This window comes from Balaenoptera acutorostrata, chromosome 13 (genome assembly GCF_949987535.1).
Source record: "Balaenoptera acutorostrata chromosome 13, mBalAcu1.1, whole genome shotgun sequence".
Taxonomy (NCBI): Eukaryota; Metazoa; Chordata; class Mammalia; order Artiodactyla; family Balaenopteridae; genus Balaenoptera; species Balaenoptera acutorostrata.
The window spans coordinates 82413746-82437671 of record NC_080076.1 but is presented as its reverse complement, the minus strand read 5'-3'; the positions used below and the strand labels follow the sequence as shown (position 1 = coordinate 82437671).

Genomic DNA, 23926 nt, shown 5'->3' with positions numbered 1-23926 from the left:
TAGTCTTCCCAACAGCTTTGCCTTGAAGACGTCATGAATATTTAAACAAACTTCAGGCTAAACATTTTTCATGCTTCTCATTTCACCCACAGTCCAAAGCCGGGTTTTGTTTGGCAAGAAGGCTCATTTTTGAGATGTGTGTGTGTGCACATATATGCATAGAAACCCACTGGCATTGTGTTATATACACACACTAGGACCTCCAAGGTACATGTATGTAAATTCCTCCTCTTAAACCTTTTTTTAAAAAATAATTTATTTATTTTTGGCTGTGTTGGGTCTTTGTTGCTGCACACGGGCTTTCTCTAGTTGTGGTGAGCGGGGACTACTCTTCATTGCAGTGCATGGGCTCTAGGCACGTAGGTTTCAGTAGTTGCGGCTCGTGGGCTCTAGAGCGCAGGCTCAGTAGTTGTGGCACACGGGCTTAGTTGCTCCACGGCATGTGGGCTCTTCCCAGACCAGGGATTGAACCCATGTCCTCTGCATTGGCAGACAGATTCTTAACCACTGCGCCACCAGGGAAGTCCCCCTCCTCTTAAATCTTGACATTCAGCTCTGAAGTTAAAGTCTGCAGTTAAAGGCCATTGACGTGTCTTCAGGCACAAACCAGCAGGTATGCAGTTAAGTATGGACAGACTGATTATTTGGAAATGACCTGCTAATGTTCCCACTGCAGTTATTCATTGACTGTGACTTCAGAACCACAGTGACGGGGAGAAAGCCAATGTCCCTTTCATTGTCTTGATGAGTAAGAGGCTCAATGAGTCACAGAAGGTCCCAGACAGAGGTGGGGGCAGGTAAGGCATGAAGGGTTGAGGTAAAGAGGGTTGGTTAAATACACATATCTTTTTTTCTCTTTTCTATGAAATCCCATGAAGACAACTACAGAGGTGTTTTTTTCTTGTTGTTTTAGGGCTTACACCCACCCACCAGAATTGAGAGAATAGGCAAGGAAGAAAACAAATTGCAGAAGCTGAATGTAGATTAAAAAAACACAACAAAATCTTAAGCTAGCAGTGGATAAAGCAGAGGAACATGGATTAGCAGCACCTAATCAGAAAGGAAGATACCCCTAGAAATGAAGGTGAAGGCAGTGGGAATGGTTGAAATTCAGTTTAAGAAGCTCTGAGTTCCCCAGATCTGTCTCCCTACTTCATGCAGCAAGATTGCCAAGATCCCAACCTGGCAAGAGACCAGAGATTTCTCCTCTAGAGAAGATAAAACTAAAGGTCTCTGGACTAAAGGACTCCAGAACCAGGTCTTACATTTAAAAAAAAAAAAAAAAAAAAAAAAAGAGGGAATGAAAAATTAGAAAACAAAAATAGCTCTTAGTAAAAATATTTTTTGTTTTAATGAAAAGAGCAAAAGTTAAATTCAATAGAAAGGTTAGAAAATAAAGTTAAGGAAATCACCCAGAATAGAAAGTAAAAAGATAAATAAAAATAGGAAAGAAATGAAAATTTAAAGACTCTTATAGGAAGTCTACTATCCAAGTAACAGGAATCACTGAATGCAAGAACAGAAAAAATGGAGGGGAGGAAATCATGCATTATATTATTTACCTACTGCTGCATTAAAAAAATTACCCCAACCACACAGAAACTTATAACAAACATTTATTCTCTTACCTAGTTTCTGAAGGTCAGGAATCTAGGAGCAGCTTAGTGGGGTAGTTCTGGCTCAGGGTCTCCTCAGAGGTTGCAGTCAAGCTGTCAGCAAGGGCTGCTGTCTCATCTGATGGCTGGACTGGGGCTAGAGGATTCTTTCCAAAGTGACTCACTCACATGGCTGTTGGCAGAAGCCTCAGTTGCTAGCTGGCTATTGGCAGGCGGCCTCAGTTCTTTGCCACATGGAACTCCCCATAAGGCTTCTTCACATGGTAGCTGGCTTCCCCCAAAGCAAGTGATCCAAGAGAAAGAGAGAGCATGGCCAAATGGAAGTCACGGTGCCTTTTATAGCCCAATCTCAGAAGTGAATTATTATTATTTCCACTGTGTGCTATTGGTCACAGAGACCAATCCTGGTCCAATAATGAGAGTGAACTGTACAAGGTATGACTATCAGGAGGTGAGGATCATTGGGGCCATCTTGGAGGCTGCCTATCACATCCATGAAATAGGTATGTGTGTATGTGTATATTTATGTATATGTGTATTTCAATTCTCAGAATTTGAGGACCTAAGTTTCCAGAATTGAAAAGCCAACTAACCACTTAGCACAATGGGCCCACGCCAGAGCCTACTGTCATGAACTTTCAAAACACCAAGGAGGGACTTCCCTGGTGGTGCAGTTGTTAAGAATCCGCCTGCAAATGCAGGGGACACAGGCTCAAGCCCTGGTCCAGGAAGATCCCACACATCGCGGAGCAACTAAGCCCATGTGCCACAACTACTGAGCCTGCGCTCTAGAGCTGGTGAGCCACAACTACTGAGCCCATGCGCCACAACTACTGAAACCCATGTGCCCTAGAGCCTGTGCTCTGCAATGAAAAGAAGCCAGCGCAATAAGAAGCCAGTGCACCGCAACAAAGAGTAGCCCCGCTCACTGCGACTAGAGAAAGCCCGCACACAGCAACAAAGACCCAACACAGCCAAAAATAAATACATAAATAAATGAAGAAGATACACAAATGGCCAACAGGCACATGAAAAGGTGCTCGACAACACTTATCATCAGGAAATGAAAATCAAAACCACGAGATACTACCTCACACTTATAAAATGGTTATTAGCACAAAGACAAGAGTTAACAAGTGTTGGCCAGGATATGGAGAAAAGGGGACCCTTGTGCAGTGTTGGTGGGAATGTAAATTTGTGCAGCCACTATGGAAAACAGTATGGAGGTTCCTCAAAAAATTAAAAATAGAACTACCATATGATCCAGCAATGTCACTCCTGGGTATATATCCAAAGAAGATGAAATCACTATCTCATATCTGCACCCCACTGTGTTCACTGAAGAATTACTCACAAGAGCCAAGACATGAGAAAAACCTGTGTTCATTGACAGATGAATGGATAAAGAAAATGTGGTACAGGGAAGTCCCTGGCAGTCCGGTGGTTAGGACTCCATGCTTTCACTGCTGTGGGCCTGGGCTTGATCCCTAGTCGGGGAACCAAGATCTCGCAAGCCACATAGCACAGCCACAAAAAAAAAAAAAAGAGAAGTAAAACAAGAACGAAAATGTGGTATATATGCAAAATGGAATATTATTCAGCCATAAAAAAGGAAATCCTACCATTTGCAACAATATGAATGAACCTTGAGGGCACTATGTAAGTGAAATAAGTCAGACAAAGAAAAATGCTGTATGATATCACTTACATGTGGAATCTAAAAAAGATGAACTCATAGAAACAGAGTAGACGGGTGGTTGCCAGAGGCAGGGCCTAGGAGGTGGGGGAAATGGGCGAAGGTGGTCAGAGGTACAAACCTCCAGTTTATTTTGTAAAGCCTGGGGATGTAATGGACAGCATGGTAACTATAGTTAACAATACTGTACTGCACGCTTAGAAGGTGCTAAGATCATAGATCTTAAAAGTTCTCACCACACACACACACAAAATGGTAACTAATAAGATGATGGATATGTTAACTAGCCTTATTGGTAATCACATCACAATACACACATATATCAAATCATGTTGGACACCTTAAACTTGTACACAATGTCATATATCAATTATATCGCGATAAAGCTGGGGAAAAAAGTCAAATACTCAGTAATCAGAATGGCTTCAGACTTCTCATGGGCAACATTGGAAGCTAGAAAGCAATAAACAGTGCCTTCAAATTCTTGAAGGAAAATGATTTCCAAGCCAGAATTAAACCCTCCGGAATGGAAAACATTGGAGAAGAGACAACTAAATTTTAGAAGCTGAAAAAAAAAAAAAAAATCCTGAATTTTAAAACTTGACAGTGAAGAACTTGAAAATAATGAATTAGCAGCACAGGGAACCTCTAGAAATGGCGGTTAAGGGAGGGAGGGGCTGTTTGAAATACGGTTAAGTGCTAAGTACTTAGCAGGCCTTTTCAGTTCTGGAAATATATAGGCCTAAATTCTGGGCATGAAAAACGTAGTTACACCAGCCAAAGCATCAATGAAGAGAACAGAATAAAAGTGTTCTGAATCACGCTTGGTAAGTTACTGCAAGATGCGTTTTACCCAAATGGGGGAGGAAGCAGAGAAATAGGAAGACAAGAGAAACAAGAAATGGGAGATCCAAACCCAAAGAGAGGTAATGGGGAGCTCCAGGATGGTGGTGAAGCGGGACCCCAGAGGGACCACTGTGTGCCAGGCTGTGGGGCAACCAGTCCAGAGTGGAGGTCAGAGGTCCCCAGGGAGGATGCTTTTTCAGAGTGATGAAATGGACGGAATACCTGGAGCATCTCAATGTATTGGGAGGAACTGAGACACCTGTCAAGGCTTTGAGGTCGAATTTACAATAGTGCACAGAAAAGCAAGCAAACAACAAAATTGTTTTAAAGAGCAAGATAATTATTGACTCCTGGGGAGAACACTGTCCAGGAAAGAAAAAGCAGTCATCGTTTACAACATGACTCAGCTCTGACTAGCATTTATATAGTCATATTAATGTAAACACTGAATACTGACCTAATCAAAATTATGAAAGAACTATATTCTGGGGGAGTAGGGGATGGCTTCCACAGTGGGAATTTAATAGAGAATGCCTAGAACAGAAATATCTAGCATTGGTAACAAGGACACAGAGATAGAAGTTAAATACGAAAATAATCAGCTGGTTGATTCTGAGAGGGGAAATGAAGGAGAAAACAGCGGACTACTGTGTTTTGTGGCCAACTTTGTAGAATCCTTTGACTTTCTAAACTGCACGTGCACTACTTTGATCTTAGAAAGAGATTAATATGCTGCAATGAGAAATCAGGCAATAGCCAACCACTCATTCATTCAATAAGCATTTAATGTGTGCCTACAGTATACTAGTCCCTGGGAATTTGGAGGAAAAACAAAAAATGATCCAGGACCTTTCCTCCCTGGCTCACAGTCCGTTGGGTTTCTCAGCATAGCCAGAGGGGCAACAATTCAAACTCTTCTGTAGTGAGGCGTTAATATGGTGAAGGAAAGAGGCCTGGACACCTGCTTGTTTTGAATTTCAAGGTCTGTGGCTAGCGGTTTCTGTTGGCTTGCCTTGGGCAAGGTTGCTGTGGGCTTAGCCTCATGTCATGATGGGACCCAAGCAGGTGGGGCAGATGACAACTGAAGTAACAATGATCCCTAACATGGGCAGCTGGCAACGTGGGGTACATTTTCTAAAGCATTAGGGCAACCGAAGGCTTGTTTCAAGCATGAGGGTCACTGGCTGGCTGCTTTGTTTGCATGACCTCATTTAATCCTCACAATAAACTTCTGAGGTGGCTACTATTATTATCTCCACCTTCTAGATAAGGAAACTGGAGCCCAGAGAGGTTATGTGACCTGCCTAAGGTCACACAGCTCATAAGCAGCAGAGCTAAACCTCAAACCCAAGTCTTGAGTCTATGCCCTTCAGCCTTAAGACTGGGATTTTTCTCAGTCATTGGATTAAGAGCTGCAAGACCTGAATTCTAGCTCCTGCTCTACCAATAATCGGCTGTGTGATCTTAGGCAAGTCCCTTCCCTCATCAATGTCTGTTTCCAGGTGTGAGAAATGGAGGGGGTTGACTCAGATGACATCTAAGCATCCTCTATACTTCGGCAGTCTGTGTTAGCAATAGGGAAAGCCAACGGGAAAAGGAAACGTATGAATGGGGTGCAGAGGTGAACACACTTTTCTCCTCTGAGCCTCAACTGCCTCATCTGTAAAATTAGAGAATCATTAAGACACACCTCTCACGGTTGTTGAGTGTATTAAATAAGACAGTGTATGGAAAGTACTTAGCACTTGCCTGGGCACAGAGTAAGTGCTCGATCAACACGAGCCCTTATTCATTCCTACTACTCATATGCTTACAGGGCTCCACCACACTTGGATTCCTGAAAGTTTCCACTTCTGGTAAGGTCAAAGCACCATGTTTGTGGGAAGAAGGGGGGATCAAAGCACAAGAAAAGGGAGTCAAACAAAATTACTGGCTGACAGGAACGTGTGCTGTTGCCCTTTATTGGTTTTACATACGAGTTAGTTTACCAATACTTTCAGGAGCATGTAAGTGTGAAATTGGAAAGCGTCACCGCAGGACTGCCATAAGCCACTGCACTGGCGATATAAAAGGGGAGGCGGGGGGAATACGCTGGGCCAGGGAGAGGGAGAAAACTAGAGAGGCGGAAAGGATAGGAAGGTGAGCCCCAGGTGTGGAAGGACAAAAAGATACGGGGCTGGGGAGCAAACTGGCTTTAAAGTTCAAAGCACATTCATCCAGATGGACTGCTGAACACACACTTCTTTGAGTTTTTAAACATGCCCCCGCCGTCCCACCTCTGTGCTTTCCCTCAAACCATTTCCTCTATGTGATTTCCTATTCCTGGCCACGGACACTGCTCAAGGCCAACCTAGCTTTCAGGCCAAGCTCAAATTTTATTTTCTTTCAGAAGAAATTACAAAGCATTCATGGTTAATAAGAATATAGACTCTGGGTCAGCGAGACCTGCTTTGGAATTGAGTTGGTTGAACTTGAGGCGAGTTTCTTCACCTCTCAAAACCTCAGCTTCCCAATCTGTAAAATGTAGACACGTAACAACCTCACAGGATTACAATGAATAATAAATGATGGTGCACATGAAGCCTTAACCGTATGCTCAATAAATGTCAGCTGCTGCTATTTTCTCCATCACCCCCATTCCAGTCCATTCTCCACACCTATTACATTGAACTAGAATTACTGACAACCATGGAACCGTGCTTCTGTCTCTGAATCCCCAAAAACAGCCTAGTACACTAGGTAACATGCAATAGATGCTGCATAATGAATCATCTGAATTGAATGCAATGACTGTCACATTCTCAAGCTCATGATTATTGACTGTTTTGAGTAGAAGAAAAAACATCCCAAGCAACTGGCTACAGGTGACCAGATTACCATGGCAGGGCTCCCAATCTTGTCTGGGCTGAGAATGAACCTCTCCAGGAAACCATTCTGTGGCCAGGGACCCTTGGGCTCCCATAATAATGAGAACAAGAACAATTAACAACTAACATGTATTGAGGACTTACTATGTCCCAAACACTACCTCTAAGCGCTTTACCCAAAATAAATCAGTTAATCCTCAAAGGAACTCCAGGGGCAATTCTCACCCCCACTTTACAGAGGAAACTGAGTGACCAGCTGCCCCAGTTTGCCAGTATCTGAGGGGGCTCCTCAGACCTTCAGTGCTAAACCCAGAAAAGTCCCAAGCACGCTGGGACGAGTGTGCCCTAACACTGAAGCACACAGATATTAAGTAAATGTCCCAAGGTCAATGAGTGGCCAAACCAGGATGACAAACCCAAGAGCCCCATCGCCTCTACTGTAGGCACAAAGGCAAAAATGAACCCACTGAGACGACAAATTAGCCAGGTCATCAAGTGGGCTGTCCACCAGGCTTCCGAGCACAGAGTGTGATGCAAGTAGGTACTCAAATAATTGTCCCAACTGTGTTCTAACCGTGCACTGCCCAGAGCTACCCATATGACCTTAGGCAAATCATTATCATCTCTGGGCCTCAGATGTTTTCATCTTCAAAATGAAGGGGTCACACTAAATCAGGGATGGCAAATAAATCGGCTCCCTTGCCCATGGCAGGCAAAAGTAAATGATTAGGCTACTACTTCCCACTCCACCCAGACTTGGGCCTCAGAATCCTTCTCAACCCAACACAATGGGTATTCACAACCCATTTGTAGCTGATGCTTAGCATGATCTCTAGAGCCACCAGCTTTATCTTCACAGTCCGTTGGCACTCAACTAGCTTCCCAGGAATTGCTCTGGTCTCTCAGGATTTGGCACTCAGACTAACACCCAAAGATAGGGAGCAGTTGGATGGCAGCAGGATGACAATGGAAGGGACAGTCTCCATAGACTGGGCACTCCCTGTGTCCAGTCCTATGCCATGTATATACCTCACAGTACAGCACAGTGAACGAGGGCAGGGACTCAAGAGAGACCACCTGGGCTCAGCATCCTGGCTCACCATTTACTAGCTGTGTGACCTCGGGCAAATTACCTAATGTTTCTCGATTTCCTCAACTACACAAGGAGGATTATAATACTACCTACCTCACAGGATTATAAGGATTCAATTCGTTAATATGTGTAAAATGCCTGGCACGTAGTAAGTAGTAGATGTGTTAATACCAGAACCCTCAAAATCACCCTCTGAGGTGGATATTATTTAACAGATGAGGGAACTGAGATTCAGAGAGATTAAGTTGCCCAAGATCACGCAACTAGTTAAACAGCAAAGCCGGATTCAAACACTAATTTCTAAGCCTTTGCTCCGCCATGCTGCATTTCTGTGAACACTCAATGGTGAAATAAGGGATTCTTGATTATCTGCAGGGCCTTGCCTGTATTCCTGGGGCTGCTGTACTTCCACCCTCAGCACCTGCTTGGTCCCTCCTGACACTGCTCTCCTAGCTGGCTCTTGAACACTGCCTGCTTCAACTCCTGGACCATCCACACCTTCGGCACAGGGAGAGCAGATGCCTACAGAAAACCAGAACACGGACTGCTGAGCCTCCAGCTCCTGGGAAACAGGGGAGAGAATCCTTACAATTCTGATTATTGGTCTCCTCCTACCTGTAAAGCGAATTCTGCTACTTTATAGATTTCCATCTTTCAGGGAATTGAGCAAACGCAGATTAGAGAAAATGGGTAAAGGGATTAAGCGCCTTAGGTACCTATGCTGTATCTTATCTACCTCACTCCCCTAGGGGTCCTCCTAAACATATGTATCTCTTTGTCTTAAAAATCATAGCTATTCACAAAAATATTCTGGTTAACACTAAAGTTGCTACAGCTAATATATTTCTTGCCATGCTATTATGTCCAGAGTGAGCTGGTGCCCACATTTCTAGTTCATTCCATCTAGTGCTTTTTTTTTTTTTGGCAGCGCCACGCGGCATGCGCAATCTTAGTTCCCCGACCAGGGATCGAACCTGTGCCCCCTGCAATGGAAGTGCGGTGTCTAAACCATTGGACCGCCAAGGAAGTCCCAATATGCCTTCTTTTTAAAAGCTGGGAAAGTGCTTACCCAAAGATGGGGCTTGAAGAGTCTCTAACACTAGTGAAAGAGACCAGAAATTGGTTCCATTCCTGCTTCTGCCCAGGTTGCTGGTGGGAGCTGAGCAGGCAGCTTGCAGCAGGTGACATAGAACTGTGTGCTCTTCCAGCTGGTGACTCCACAGGACGCGACATGGGAAGGTCCATTGACCTCCAGAGCGCAGTAACGATGTACGACGTCCAGCTCTCAATGGCTCCTACCTCTCCTCCTCACTTTACAGATGATAGGAAAGGCAGGAAGAAAGTGAGTTGGAAAAATACAGATACGTGTTTCCCTCCAAAGTCTCTCTCGTTGCTTATGAGATAAAGTCAGCTCCATCCAGACCCATTACTCTCCACGTTCTAAACGGTTCCTTCCTTTGTGAAACTGTCATACTTGTGCCTTTTCAAAGGAAACAATCTCTTGGCCGGGAACTTGACTCCTCAACTCTAATGCCAAGGGAGAACCCCAGAGTTATCCGGCAAGGGGAAGGGTCCCACCAAGTAAGAGTGTTTTTACCTCTAAAATTTGCTCTGGATGTGTGTCCAAGAGGTGAGAACAGATAAAAGCAAACTCCCAGGGAAGCACTGGAGGAGAAAGGTGAGAATGCTGAATGTGATTTTAACAGATGGGGTTGGGAAAGGACAGCAAAGGGTAGGAGGTAGGAAAGCTGGCTCAGATTCCGAAAGACGTGGACTCGGCCACTCAGTGTGTGACCTTGGAAAAGTTACTGAACCATCTTCTGTGACTAACAGAATCTCTTTCCTCCTCTGAAAACTGGTGATAACAACAGTGTATTCTCTCCAGGGTTGTCATGAGGCTTCAGTGAGATGACGCAGGTGAAGGGCAGAGTGCCAAGAACTGGAGCCATTCTTACTAACCAGTCTGCCTCTCTCGGCCCATCATTTGACACTAACACTGTCTGACAGCTAACATTCACGGAGCACTTACTATGACCAGGCACAGTGCTGACCTCTGGGTTTCAAAGGAGAATTAAGTCTTGGCTTGATTGTATTAAACCAGCCTGAAGTTTGTGAGTATTAGTACTCTTTCACAGATTACTGCCAGGATTAAGCGAGAAAACGCCTCCTACAAAGGGTTTAGTCCAGTGCCTGACGTATAAAGAGTACTCAGTTAAAGGCAGATACTAACGTCGAGGGCAAGCCCCGTTTGCCTTGGTAACAAACAGGAAGGCGAGATGGTTGACCTGAGTCTGCTTTGGGGCCTCTCCCCCTTAGCCACACCCTTTGCTGCCAGCTCTTGCATCCCTGGTCAGCAGTCCCTAGCCTACACCGAGGACTTGGCTCTTCTAGAACAAATATGAAAGGACCCATAGACCTGAAGAGCCTGAAGGCTAAGGTGATTAAAACAGAGAAAACTTGTCGGGTTAGTAGTTACCCTAGCGAGGAGTGGTAACTGGAAGAAAGCCTACAGAGCTCATGGACGCTGGTAACGCTGTCTCTCGGTCTAGATGCTGGTTACGCGGAGGCTGGTGACGCTGTCTCTTGGTTTAGATGCTGGTTACACGGACGCTGGTGACGCTGTCTCTTGGTCTAGATGCTGGTTATGTGCATGTGTTCACACTGAGAAAACAACTTCTACAATTAAGACTTGCGCACTTTTCTGTATGAATATTATGTTGCAATAAAAAATTATTCAGATCATGACTGCCCCTCTCCATTACCCAAAGCATGAAACAGCCCTTCCCAATGGGTGTTACAAGTACAGCTGGGTTGCAAGCACAAGACGTCAGTCCCCAGTGGCAGCAAGCGGCCTTATCACTTTACCCGCTGGGAGCTGTGGAAATACCATGATGTTTGGTGAGATTGGCAAGTCCTGCTCTCGAGTACCCAATGAACAGCATCCTCCTCATCAGACCGGTTTACCTTAAGGTATTTCCTATCAAAGGTCAATTTCATTGACTTTTTTAATTTTTTTTTTTTTAATTTTTTGGTTGCGTTGGGTCTTCATTGCTACGCGCGGGCTTTCTCTAGTTGCGGCGCGTGGGCTTTCCCTAGTTGCGGCGAGCAGCGGCTACTCTTCATTGCGGTACGCGGGCTTCTCACTGCAGTGGCTGCTCTTGTTGCGGAGCACGGGCTCAAGGTGCACGGGCTTCAGCAGTTGTGGCTGGCAGGCTTAGCTGCTCCGCGGCATGTGGGATCTTCCCGGACCAGGGCTCCAACCCATGTCCCCTGCATTGGCCGGTGGATTCTTAACCACTGTGCCACCAGGGAAGTCCCTATTTACTCCATTTTTAATCAGATTCTTTTATCCTCTCCAACCAGGTGTGAGACAGCTGGCTACATTTAAGGGTCGACACCCCTAGACTGACCTCTACAAACCTGAGTCAGTCTTGGACATCACTCCGTATCTCACCCTTCATAACGAGCAAATGTCTAGTAGGTCCCTCCCTCTTCCCCAACTTCCTTCCTTCCCAGTCGCTGGAGGGAAAACCTAAAATAAATTTCAATCATTTATCAAGTCAACGGACATACAAGTCAATGGATATAATTTCAGTAAAAATATACAGACTACGTGCTGGTTTTCTCTTTGAAAGTTTATTGTCATTAAAAAAAAAATAAAACCCTCTACTTGTTACATTCACCTCTCAGAACATTTAATGTACCAGTTAATGATGTTATTGTAAAAAAAGCCCACCAACTGCTTGAAATGGCTCCAAGTTATCATTATTATTTTTTGCCATGTTCTGGTATTATAGTGGTTTAAACTCTTTGGAAAAAATTGGTGCAACATTAAGTAGCAAGATTTCAAATTCCCAGATTAGAAACAATTTTTATATCAGGAGGAATTTTAGTAAAAAATCCAACGATAAAAGGAAATGTTAATAGAAAAACAAAAATACTGTAAAAAATAGGATTCCCCCCACCCAGCCCCAAGTTAGGTTAAAAAAAAAAAAATGGAACCTATCCCACCCCCCCCCCCATATTTCTCTTAGAAAAGTCACCCAGTCCTAAACGCAGGGTCTCACACACCAATACAAGTAGCCTGATTTGCAGACCAGCCTCTGGGATCTTACACTGGCCCCAGTCTGAAGTTTTTTTTTCAAAACTTAAGGTAAGTTAGGTAGTTAGACTTCCATAAATACTGGTATCCGAATGAATGAAAACATCCTGGCTTTGGTATGGCTACAGAAATCTGGAAACTGTTCAAGAGGACACTGGCTTAGAGAGGGAGTTGAGGGAAGCACACAACCCCCAAGTGGAGGTAAAATAAACATTAGGCCACACCCATAGCAAACACTGTGTGTAATACCTGAGGCTGATGCCTTGAACGAAACACATGTAAAGGTTCTTGATCAGAATCACACACATACAGCTTCTTGAACAGAGTAACACACATACAAGTTCTTGATCAGATTAACACATGTATAGGTTCTTGACTGGAATTGTCTGGACCAAACTTTATCCAAGTTACCACTTGCAGGAAACAGTTTGAATTTGGTAATTTATCCAGTGCCCTGGAGTCCAAGAAGAGACAAAGACCTTTTGGAAGAAGAATAACCACCTGGGCTAAAAGCCAGGACCCTCTTATTCTAGGAAGCTCAAAGTCTGTTTTTTCCTTCTCTCGTTCGATTTTGCCCATCACAAAAGCACCTCCATCTCCCAACAAGGGGGTTTTTCCACCCCAGGTCACCACAGGGGCCTGTCTGAGGGGTAGAACTGCTGATTTTTTCATCCCTGGAGTGACTCAATAAAAAGCAAGTCTTCCGGGATCAGGAATATAATTTACAGTGCTGTGTCTCAAGTGTACTTTACGGTTTCCCTCATTTTCACTAGATCATGATTGTTAAAGGTTGTGAGGATACTGAGAAGGCAGCAGTGGGGCTGCGACCAGGCCGAAGTGTGGCCTCAAACATCCTCAAATTTACAGAAAAGGGTAAAGTGCCCGGTCTTCAAATCACCAGTTATTTCATGAAAGCACAAAGGACCCACCAGACAAGGCAAGAAAACAAGGCAACTTGCTGCTGCATCCATGCAGAAAACTAGTTATCAGTACAATCCTTCCCCCAAAAAACAAACTTTGGTGCAGTGTTAGGAAGACAAGATAATCATTAAAAAAAAAAAAAAAAATTAAAATAAACCACCTTCGATGGCAACACACACTAAATATATCTAAATAAATTTCCATCACAGGGCACAAGGGGCTAACAAAGAGCTCCCTGATATTATGGGAGGTAACACACACCACAGTGACAATTCAATCAAGAGAGAGCCTCCCTTACAGCAAAGGCCGCCAAGAAGAAACAAAAGGTGAAGCCGCTGTTTACTGTCGATCTGGTTCACTATTGCAAAGATCATAATCATGGGGGGCTGGGAGGCAGAGAAGAAACTCAGAACGCCCAGGCAATTTTGATAAACAGCATCATTTGTCCTGTTCTCTAAATGAGACTCCAACACCAGAAAAAAAATGAGAGGAAAATTGGATTATAAATGAAAACTAAAATGTATCTGTACAAGTCTTTACTCTGAGTCAGTAGGGTTTGGTCTCTGTTGAAGCCAGGACTCTGGAGAAGGTGATTTACTTGTCATCACAGCTCTACAACTAGCTGTGGGGTGTGTACATCAAGAGACAACACGAAGACAATCACTTGAGACCAAGGGAATTACTTACAAAGATTTCCTAGGATGTGTAAGGTCTACTGATTGCCCAGAGAGATGCTAACACTTGCTCTAACCCCAAATACTTGAAACATCTTAAGGTGGCAACTAGAATATTAGAAACAAAACAAAACAATCATCACCCAGTGAGTTATTTCTCCCATTATGGGAATGAGGGAAAGGGCGCAGGGCAGGCTGTTTCACCAGGATTCATTAGGGAGAGTGCAGGTTTAGCGGCAGCCAACGGCCTTCCCCGTCTGCAACCCGGGCCAGATCTCCTGGGAGCCCGGGAGTGCCGACAAGGTGCCAGGGGTTCGGAATGGCCAAGGCGCAACACTGGCGTGAGCGACGAGAAGAGTGTGACGTGAGGTACCAGCGCGAGTCTACAGATCACTGACGACTCCACCAACCATCTCGCCTCCCCACCGACCACAGACAACCCGGGTCACCAGCCGGCGGGAGGTGCCACCTCACCCACTTGGGAGCTGGAGAGAGGAGGGAATTACAAACGGAAGCTTCTGAAATGACCGCTTCTTGTTCCAGCCTGAGCTAGAACAAATGTGTTTGAGTGAACCACTTGCATTAAACAACACTTAAAATATGGAACCTTCAGCACTTTATGAATATGAAACGCCCCCTTCCCTCAACCCCATTTACTGCAGTGCACGTCGTCTCCCAGGCGAATTTTTCTGTCTTTCAGCCGGTGGAATGGATGGCATACGCCAGATGTTACACAAGGCATTCATTTCTCCGAGAAGGCTTAGAGCCAGGAGAATTAATCTCCTTCTGCTAGGACCTCTGCCCCAAGCTTCTGGGGAAACAGTGAATTGGGCTTGACAAGGAAGGTAGCTACATGATCCACTAATCAGATTCAAAACATGAAAATGCATTGAGGAGGGTACCCCTTCCTGCTCCTCATCATGACAGAAAGACCTATAGATAATTAAGAGAGTTGTCCCTTCAAACTCAAAGGAGGCTTTAAAAAAAAAGACAAAGGCTTAAAAAAAAAAAAAAAAGACAAAGTATAAGCAAAAAACAAAGAAATCAGTAAAGCAAACTCCCAATACTCCTGAAAGCAAAATAGTCTCATGGTGACGGATGACTGGAAGAAGTCGAGGCAGGGAAAGAATGACACAAAGGCGGGAAGTGCCTGGCCACAAGGGCGCCTTGCAGAATTCACCACAGTGTTCTCCATTTTCCAAGGCCAAGCAAGTAGCAAGTCCCAAGTTAAAAACTTTCTATTAAGAGCAAAACAAAACCAAAAACCATTCCAGAAAAGGGGTCAAGGGAAGACCAACACTGGAGAAAGTCAAGCCGCTGACCTCCGGCGGATCACGAAGAGCCCGCGCTGAAGCTGGCCCAAGTAAATCCTCATCTTGGTGCTGTCACTTGTCTTCCTCACCCAGATCTGCGGGGGAGATGGAAAAGGAACAGGATGAGAGAGGCTAATCCTGAGGGGCAAACTTTCCAGAGCGTCGGGATGTTTGCACGAATTACGTGTAGCCAGACAGCTGGCAACCTCTTCCTGTCAACCCGCGAGGCATCCACAGGCCTTGACCTCTGGCCTCCTAAAGGCATGCCTCCACCGCAGAGGGCAGGCATCATCCCTTGAACTCATTTCTCCCAGCCATCTCTCTTACACCTTTGAGTAAGCAAATGGAAAGCACGGTGTTCTTGAGTTCCATTTTTGCCTTCATCTTGAAGACTCTTTTTTTTTTTTTTTTTTTAAGACTGCACTGTGTAGCATGTGGGCTCTTAGTTCCCCAACCAGGGATTGAACCCGTGTCCCCTGCACTGGGAGCATGGAGTGCTAACCACTGGACCACCAGGGAAGTCCCCTTAAGGACTCTTTTTGATATGGTATGACTACAGCATTATCAACATTCAAGACACATATATTCATAAACTTACAATCAAATTAGAAAATATTTTCCTTGCCCCTAGGGACTTCCACAGTATAGCCTTGCAATTCTCTGGTTTCCTGGCAATTAAGGCTAATGGTCATAACAGCAAAAGACAGAAAAATTAACAACAAAAGAAATGCCTACGGGTGAGCGAAGGCCCAATGAGGATGCTGAGAAGGCCAAATTAGCTTAAGACAGTCCTTCCCTCCTGACCGCATCATTCTCCCACAGATGGGATCAGATGTCTGGCACTGTCCAGGGCAGATGTATTCTTCCCTAGAACTGAAAACGAGCTCTTCCAGCATGGGGCCTGCCAGAGCTGCCAAGTGCACCCAGTATGTGGCATCCCTGCAGCCAGGGAGGGGAAGGAGAGCTGCCACCTCGGTCACCTAACCCACTTGCGGGGGAGATTACTGGGGGCCAGACACTGTGCTGACCAAACTGACCAAGCTCCTTCATCCTCAGAACAATCCTATGGAGTAAGTACTGTTATCACCCCCATTTTACAGAAGAGCAAGGCTGAGTCCACTTGTCCGATGGGAATCCTGGCACCTGACATCAAAGCCCCTTGCTCTTCTCACCTGTTCCCTGCTTTCTCACCCCTTCTCTCATCCGTGTTATTAACACGTGATCAGATGGAGACAAAAGCATAAGTTTTTTAAAGATCTGCATCTCACCTATATATGCAAGTACAAGCTCCTCCTTTGCCCATTCAGTTTTCAGGTTTAAAAAAAGCTTATTCAGGGCTTCCCTGGTGGCACAGTGGTTAAGAATCTGCCTGCCAATACAGGGGACACAGGTTCGATCCCTTGTCCGGGAAGATCCCACATGCCTCGGAGCAACTAAGCCCTTGCGCCACAACTACTGAAGCCTGCGCGCCTAGAGCCCACGCTCCGCAACGAGAAGCCACTGCAATGCGAAGCCCGTGCACCACAATGAAGAGTAGCCCCCGCTCACCGCAACTAGAGAAAGCCCGCGCGCAGCAACGAAGACCCAACGCAGCCAAAAATAAATAAATAAATTTATTTAAAAAAAAAAAAAGCTTATTCAAAAAAAGAGAAAGCTATTCTCAGTTTCATATTTCCTTACTGTGATTATTTAACAACAAAGAGACTTTAAAGTCAAATACACTTGTTTAAAAATAAAGACCTCACATGAAGCTGAGCCTCTAAAGGACCCTGCAGAACCATTTTAAACTGAAAACTGACCCCAAGGAGGGCTGAATAGCCAGTCACCAACATGCTCAGACCCACGCACCAAATATGCTCAGAGTCAAGTTATGCAGAAGCCAAGTAGCTTCAGTGTTACTTAGGATTTCACCTGAAAAAATGAGCTGGAATACTTCCAAGAAGTGAGAAATGTTTTCCCCGTTGCAAGCCTCCGACGCACTGAGGCTTCTCCCCTCCAGGAGACATGTCTCAGTGTCACCGTTTCCTTGTCAGACTTCGCTAACACTCTATTATGTCAAAGGGTGACAATCTTCAACAGAGAGAGAGAAAAAAATCTAACTTGCATTTCTGTTTTCCTGAAAAGTCCTGAGGTGTCACAGAGAATAATGCATGGGTTCTGAAATTAGGTTCAGGGACGAGGAGGCCACACGCTCTCTGTGCAGCAGCCCACACGGCCAGGCACACGTGCTCCGCTGTGAAACTGCAAAGCCTCCTGCCAGGGCAGCGGCTCTCTGAGATGCCCTGTTCCGACCTGGCTTAGGGTGACACACAGATCGCGAGCCCAGAGGAAAATGACATTCATTTATCTGGAAGCCTCTCCCTAACTTCTAAGTAAACAATCATTTTGCCAACTAGTCACATTTGAGGGCATTTTCAATTCAGGAAGCTGGGAGAATAGAATACGCTTAAGTTATTTCATAATCCAGCTTCATTAGACTTACTATGCACTGGCACGAATAAGTTAGAGGGTAGACACATAAAAATCAATTTCTTTGCAGATATTTGTGGACTGATAAAAGATCAAGTCAAACAAGCTATTAACGTTTTAAACTGTTTTTTGACTACTAACAATACCAGTTACACACTGCTGACACCCTCCTAAAGAAGGGTCAGCCAGAGAACTCACAGGCTAGTCACATCATCCTTCAGCATGACCCTCAGAGCTGACTTTCAACCAGCCCCCATCCTATAAGAGAGACTGGAGGAGACCAGTCCCTAAGGGTATGAGCCTGGTAGCTCATTGTTCAGAAGCACAACAGGACACGTCAGATTAGAGAGACAGCAGGTGAAGAGTAGTGTGTGGGTCAGATCAGGCCAGCACCCATTTACTGCACACTTACTATGGGCCAGACCCTGTGCCAGGTGCCTTGTTAGATCCTCAGAGCATGAAACAAATCTGAGTGCACATGGAAGCTCGAGAGAAATAACAGCAAAGACAGAGTATGCTCCAACGGCAAGTCCCATCCTCAGTAGACGGCTGCCTCAAAAAGCAGCAGGGTTTGAATGCGCAGACAGCACACCAACTTGCCTTGTGTTCTTTCCTGCAGTCTATCTCAGTGGTGCCCAACTCAATTACTCTGCAGGGAGTTCACAAAACCACAAGGCTTACACAAACTCGCATAAACTGCAGTCATGCAAAGTAAGGGATTTTTAAGGGTGATTTTGCCTATGTGCAATTTAAGCCTGAAAATGCTAACTTTAGAATCTAACCCACATATAACACTGTGATTCCACCGTACTTTCTTGGTGGCACTCACATTGCAGGTTTGTCCCATTTTTGCTTTCCTAATGGGTGACAGAGGTTCAGTCTTACCTCATTGGCTCCGACAGAGCTGATCACACAACTCAATTTCTGGTTGTCCTTTGACTCTAGATAGATGGCCTGGCTCTTGTGGTACCTGTGGGAAAAAAGACACACATTTATTTTTTTAACCACTTTATTGCGGTATGACTGACATGTGAGAAGTAGTACGTATTTAATGTATACAACTCAATGAGTTTCGGGTAAGTACATACCTGTGAAACCATCACCACCATCAAGGTCATAAACATCATCCAACTCCTCCCAAAGTCTTCTCCCACCCTCTTTATTATAACTATTGTTTTGTGGCTTTTTTTTTCCTTTTGTGGTAAGAATATTTACCATAAGGTTTACCCTCTTAACAAATTTTAAGTATACAGTATTGTTAAGGGCCCAAATTTAGGAAAGGAATAAAAAAGGATGCAAAGGAGGGAAGAAAAAAAAAACACACACACAACAAAAAATATAATTAAAGGAATCTTAATTTATGATTGAGGAACAGCTTGGATTTCAGGTTTAATTTACAGGCTTCCATCCTTGGATTAGATTAGATGACCTCCTAATCTCCTTCTAAGTCTAAAAATTACATTCTTGGTTCCACTGCAGAGTGGAAAAGGGGGCCAAGGAAAGGGCTGGAAAACTAACTCTGTATTTTAGTTTTTTATTTGAACTATATGACCCAGTTCAAAAAGTAAATTATAATTTTTCAAGTAAAACCTCTGTCCCCACTTTCTGCCTCCACCCCAAAACACTGAGGAGGGTTGGGTGGACAAAATGAACAGATGGGCTTGAACAGACTGTCCCATTATATATTTTCTATTTGTCCAAGTAAGTCATCAACAAAAAGGCAGGCCAAATTCAGTCCTTACTTTGATCACTCATTCAGCAAATACTCATTAGCCACTTGCTGTGTACCACGGACCACCCTGGAGGGCGGAGTGGACAGTGAACAAGGCCACAAGGTCCCTGCCGTCAGGAGCTTCAAATACAGTGGCAGTGACTAATATGAAACAATCACACCTGGCAAGTACTAACTAGGTGAAGTCCTGAGTGTTAGACTTGCACCAAAGGGTATCTAATTTGGCCTGGTCAGTCAGGAGAGCAGCTCTGAATGGAGTAGATAAGACAGGCTCCCCCCTTTCAGTCCCTGCATCTATTCTCTTGGCCTGTAGTGTAGGACCACCCTCACCTTCTTCTTCTACAAGTTCAGGGACAAGGCAGAGGATGAAAAATGAGGAAGCCAGGGCCAAAGCCCAAATGAGTCAGTAACAGCTGCCACAGGAGGAAGGAGCAGCTGCTGGGTGACAGGAGCTGGAAACATCAGCTGAGCTGCTGCTGGCAGCCCTGGCCTAGGCCAGCCCAGTTCAGTCAAGAACATAACCTTTAGTTCATTCTGGCTGCAGAGAGTTGGCTTAACAGACCCACTAACTCACATAACTTCCACCAAAACACATCTCCCAGCAAAGCACTGCATCTAACCATTATTTCTGTGGGGGAAGAAGACAGATTCTGTTTTGCTGGTACAGTGAAATAATCCACTGCTAAGATATACAGTAAAGGATGTACTTCACTCCCACAATGGGCTTTTTCCAATCAAGGTTCTAAGCATTCTTTAACCTGCTACTTAGGAGCGGAAAACTCAAGTTTCCAAGTCAATTTACTTCCTGAGAACACCGTTAAAAGAAATCGAATCATAAATTCAATGAGAACAGCGAGACTGTTTTAGACCCAGCTTGAAAGCTGCTTTTGGCCAGGGATTAGCTGGTAAACTGGGTCAGGGGACCTCCATTATGCTAAATATGTAATATTACAAGGTCTGAATTAACAAAGTGCATGAGGAAAGGCTGAATTAGTTCACAGAAAACTCAAACTTAAGTTTCCCTCCCACATCTAAGCCAACCATCCTATGTAAATGGTAACGTCTTGAGTAATGGTTAGAATAAAAACAGAAGGGGAGAACATTCAGTTATTCTATGGGGGTTGTGAGTTACTAAAGAGATAAAAACACAAAACAACATGCAACTAGCCTCAAGTCATCCTGATACTACTTTCTTAATAAAGAAAGGTCATGGGTGTGGTGTAGGAGTATATTACTCCTATGTGGGTGTGGAAATGTGGTCAATATACTGCTCAGTCAAGAAAAAAACTACGTCCATTATGTCCCTGTGTGCGTAATACAACATAATGCATGTTACACGTGTATCATATACACACACACACACAAATTGGTAAATTTATATTAAAATGTCTATTAAGTGTATATTAAAATTTCATAAAAATATAAAGTTTTATAAAAATATAAAAGAATGATATTCTTTTTATTGCATATCTTTCTTCTTTCCAGAATAAACAGGTATTACTTGTAATCAAAAAGTAAATAGTACTTTCTTAGAAGTCATGGTACTGAAAAACACCAAAGTAACCAAAGGGCAGGAAGAAAACTTAATGTCACAAATTAACGTCTCAGTGTCTGTTAAAGACAACTCGGGGAGACGAGCCAGACAACGCTCCTGAGACGTGCTGCGTTTTCCTTCAGATGCGCTCAGCACCCAAACCCCAACACATCCGACTCGCTTTAAAGTAAACATCAGGAGTGAACCATGCAATCTCATCTACCACCCCTGGGGAGCGGTCTGGGACTTGCACATCTGGCCGCCTCCCAAATCTGCCCGCTCTGGGATCACCGGATGGTGGTGGCTTGAATGCCCAGCACTGCTCCATGAGCTCCCTGTGCTCCGCAGGAGAGCTCGCCAGCGTGTTTCCCAAACCAGCTGATTCCCAGGTCCTCGTGAAGCAGAGGCCCTGGGACCGCCAGCGCTTGTCAGGCACCGCACAATGGTCTTGGGGAACCATTATCCCTGGATATCAAATCTAGTAAATTACCCAAGTTCCCTGGGAAAAAATAAATAAGTCCTCAGAAATTAAAGTGCTCATGCTGGGGCGGCGGGGGTTTCAAGATGAAACCAAAAAGTTTATGACAACCGTAACATACAAATTTACTTGCCGACTTCTAAATACTAATTAAAAGGTCGGGGGGGGGGGGATTCAGAATATGTTTAGACACCAAAAAATGTTAAAAAAACAATAAAAATAAAGTTAAATTAGTAAAAATGTACATTATCGCTTTTTTTTGCCAATTAACCTGTTTTACAAGCTACAACTCATTTCTGCTGAAAAAATACTTTAAATAGCCTCAGAGAACAAGCCCCAAATGTCAAATTGACTTTATTACTAATGGAAATCCTGACCTGGGAATCCCTACAGTTAAGTTCTTAAAGCTCTGCCTCTACTGTTAAACCTGACAAACTAGAACCACTGCTACTATTATGGAAAAAAGCAATTTCTTTAGAAGGTGGGTCAAAAAGTGGGGCAGGGAAGGGGTAGAATGAATTTAATTTTGTATCCTACTGGGAATCCTGATATTAACGTGTCATTTCCCAAAAACACCCCATGAATACCATGTTACAACTACAGGACTTCAAGGAATCCCAACTCTAGCTATAAACAGTCACTGTTTTGAGTTAATAATCTCTCGTGTCAGGCAAAGGCTGGAGGGTTAAATCCACCCATGCAAGTGGGTGACTTCACTGAATTCACTTCAGCAGGGCTGGATTTAAAGTGAGGAAAGAAAAAACAGTCCACCGGCACCATCAGTGAGTTCCTTTAAAATCTCAGCTACTTTCGCAGTACTTTCTAAGAAGGGTCATTAGTTCAAATCAAAATGTGAGGAAAACTTAACAGCAGGATATAAAATGTCTTAAAAGCAGTATAAGACCCAGGACAAGGGAAAACGCTTATCTTTCAAAATGAAATGTAGCTTGATAAGCGTTCAGGCCAAGATGGGAAGCCCGAACCATGCTCATTTTGCTGAAGTCATTTAAAACTGAATGAAACATGTTTTGCCAGAAATACTGTTTCACCAAAATACTCCACATCACTGGAAAGAGCAGAAAGTGATTCAGCCGACCTCTCAGCCACAGGCCACAACTTCTGGAAAAGAAGGAAGAATGAGAGCCTCCAAACTGCCAAGGACACAAAAGCCAAACATCAGGAGCCTGGTGAGACGTGAGAGGCCGGCCCTGTAGAGGACTCCTGGCAAACACCTTCCAGATGCAGTGGGAAGGGAGGGACCCGCCTTTCAGCAGATGAGTCATGAACCTGACCTCCAAGGCCAAGGAAGGGAAACACAAAGAATACAGAAAACAACAGTCTCAACTTTAACAAGAGAGTAAGCAACTTTAAAGTCACTAAAATAGTAAAATGCTCCGAGACACTTTATAGATTTCTGCCGCCACTGGGAGAAAGACAGTGATGGTGACATTCCTTCAAAATGCTTAGGTGATCTACCACATCCCACCTGACCACTGTCTACATTATGAAACACCAGTCACCATGGGTCCTTTCTTTAGAAAAACAAGAATTTTATTTTACTGCATTTTCACCCTCAAGACATGTCTCACAAAGTCTAAGGATTAAGCCTTAGAAGGAGGAAGATCGGAAACAATGCAATGACAAAACAAACATCATTTGAAGTATCACATGGCTTTAAGACTCACAGATCCATAAAAATGTTAGTGATAAATCTCATCGTTTTTGAAGATGGTTCTTATGTGTGGGCTTGATCTTTAAAGGTTATTTGGTTTTCATTATTAGAAACATTTTTCATTTTATTTTGCCCCTCAGTGTGTTGAGCTGTCAGGGCCTGCCACCTAGTGGTGCTGTGTTCTGATAAGCTATGTTAGGACACAACATAACTGGCCTCTTAGAAAAACAGTCGTTGGGCTTCCCTGGTGGCGCAGTGGTTGAGAATCTGCCTGCCAATGCAGGGGACACGGGTTCGAGCCCTGGTCTGGGAAGATCCCACATGCCGCGGAGCAGCTGGGCCCGTGAGCCACAACTACTGAGTCTGCGCGTCTGGAGCCTGTGCTCCACAACAGGAGAGGCCACGATGGTGAGAGGCCCGCGCACCGCGATGAAGAGTGGCCCCCACTTGCCGCAACTAGAGAAAGCCCTAGCACAGAAATGAAGACCCAACATAACAATCAATCAATCAATAAATAAATAAATCTTTAAAAAAAAAAAAAAAGAAAAGAAAAACAGTCGTCAAATGACAGGGGCAGAAGTCCCTAAGATCGGGGTTACAGGGGGCGGAGTCAAGATGGCATACTAGGAGGATGCAGAATTCACGTCTCCTCACAACTAGGGCACATACCAGGCACCAGTGGGGGACCATGGACACCTAAGGGGACGGGAGGAACCCCCAGCAACCAGGTAGGACGTGGGGCCTGGGGGGAGTGAAGGGGGAGGAGAAGTGGAGGCAGGACAGGACTGGTACCCCTGAGGGGCGGCTAGGGGAGGGGAAGGGATCCCTCACCCGAAGGGGGAGATTGGGGAACCATTAGGAGGGCAGAGGATCAAAAGGGAGGGTGGCCAGGTTCCCCCTGCCCACTTGGGCC

The 23926-nt window shown here is 44.5% G+C and overlaps 1 protein-coding gene across 2 annotated transcripts in view; it reads right to left on the bottom strand.

Annotated features, from left to right (window-relative positions):
- Nucleotides 1-15037: 15037 nt before the first annotated feature.
- The window catches only part of SUDS3 (SDS3 homolog, SIN3A corepressor complex component), a 38259-nt gene continuing 29370 nt past the window's right edge, over nucleotides 15038-23926 (bottom strand). For both annotated transcript variants that reach the window (XM_057526937.1, XM_057526938.1), the window contains 2 exons: nucleotides 18483-18567; nucleotides 15038-15223 (listed from right to left, as the gene is read on the bottom strand). In XM_057526937.1, coding sequence (XP_057382920.1) covers nucleotides 15125-15223; nucleotides 18483-18567 — 184 coding nt within the window. In that variant the 3' untranslated portion in view covers nucleotides 15038-15124. The remainder of the gene's footprint in view (nucleotides 15224-18482; nucleotides 18568-23926) is intronic.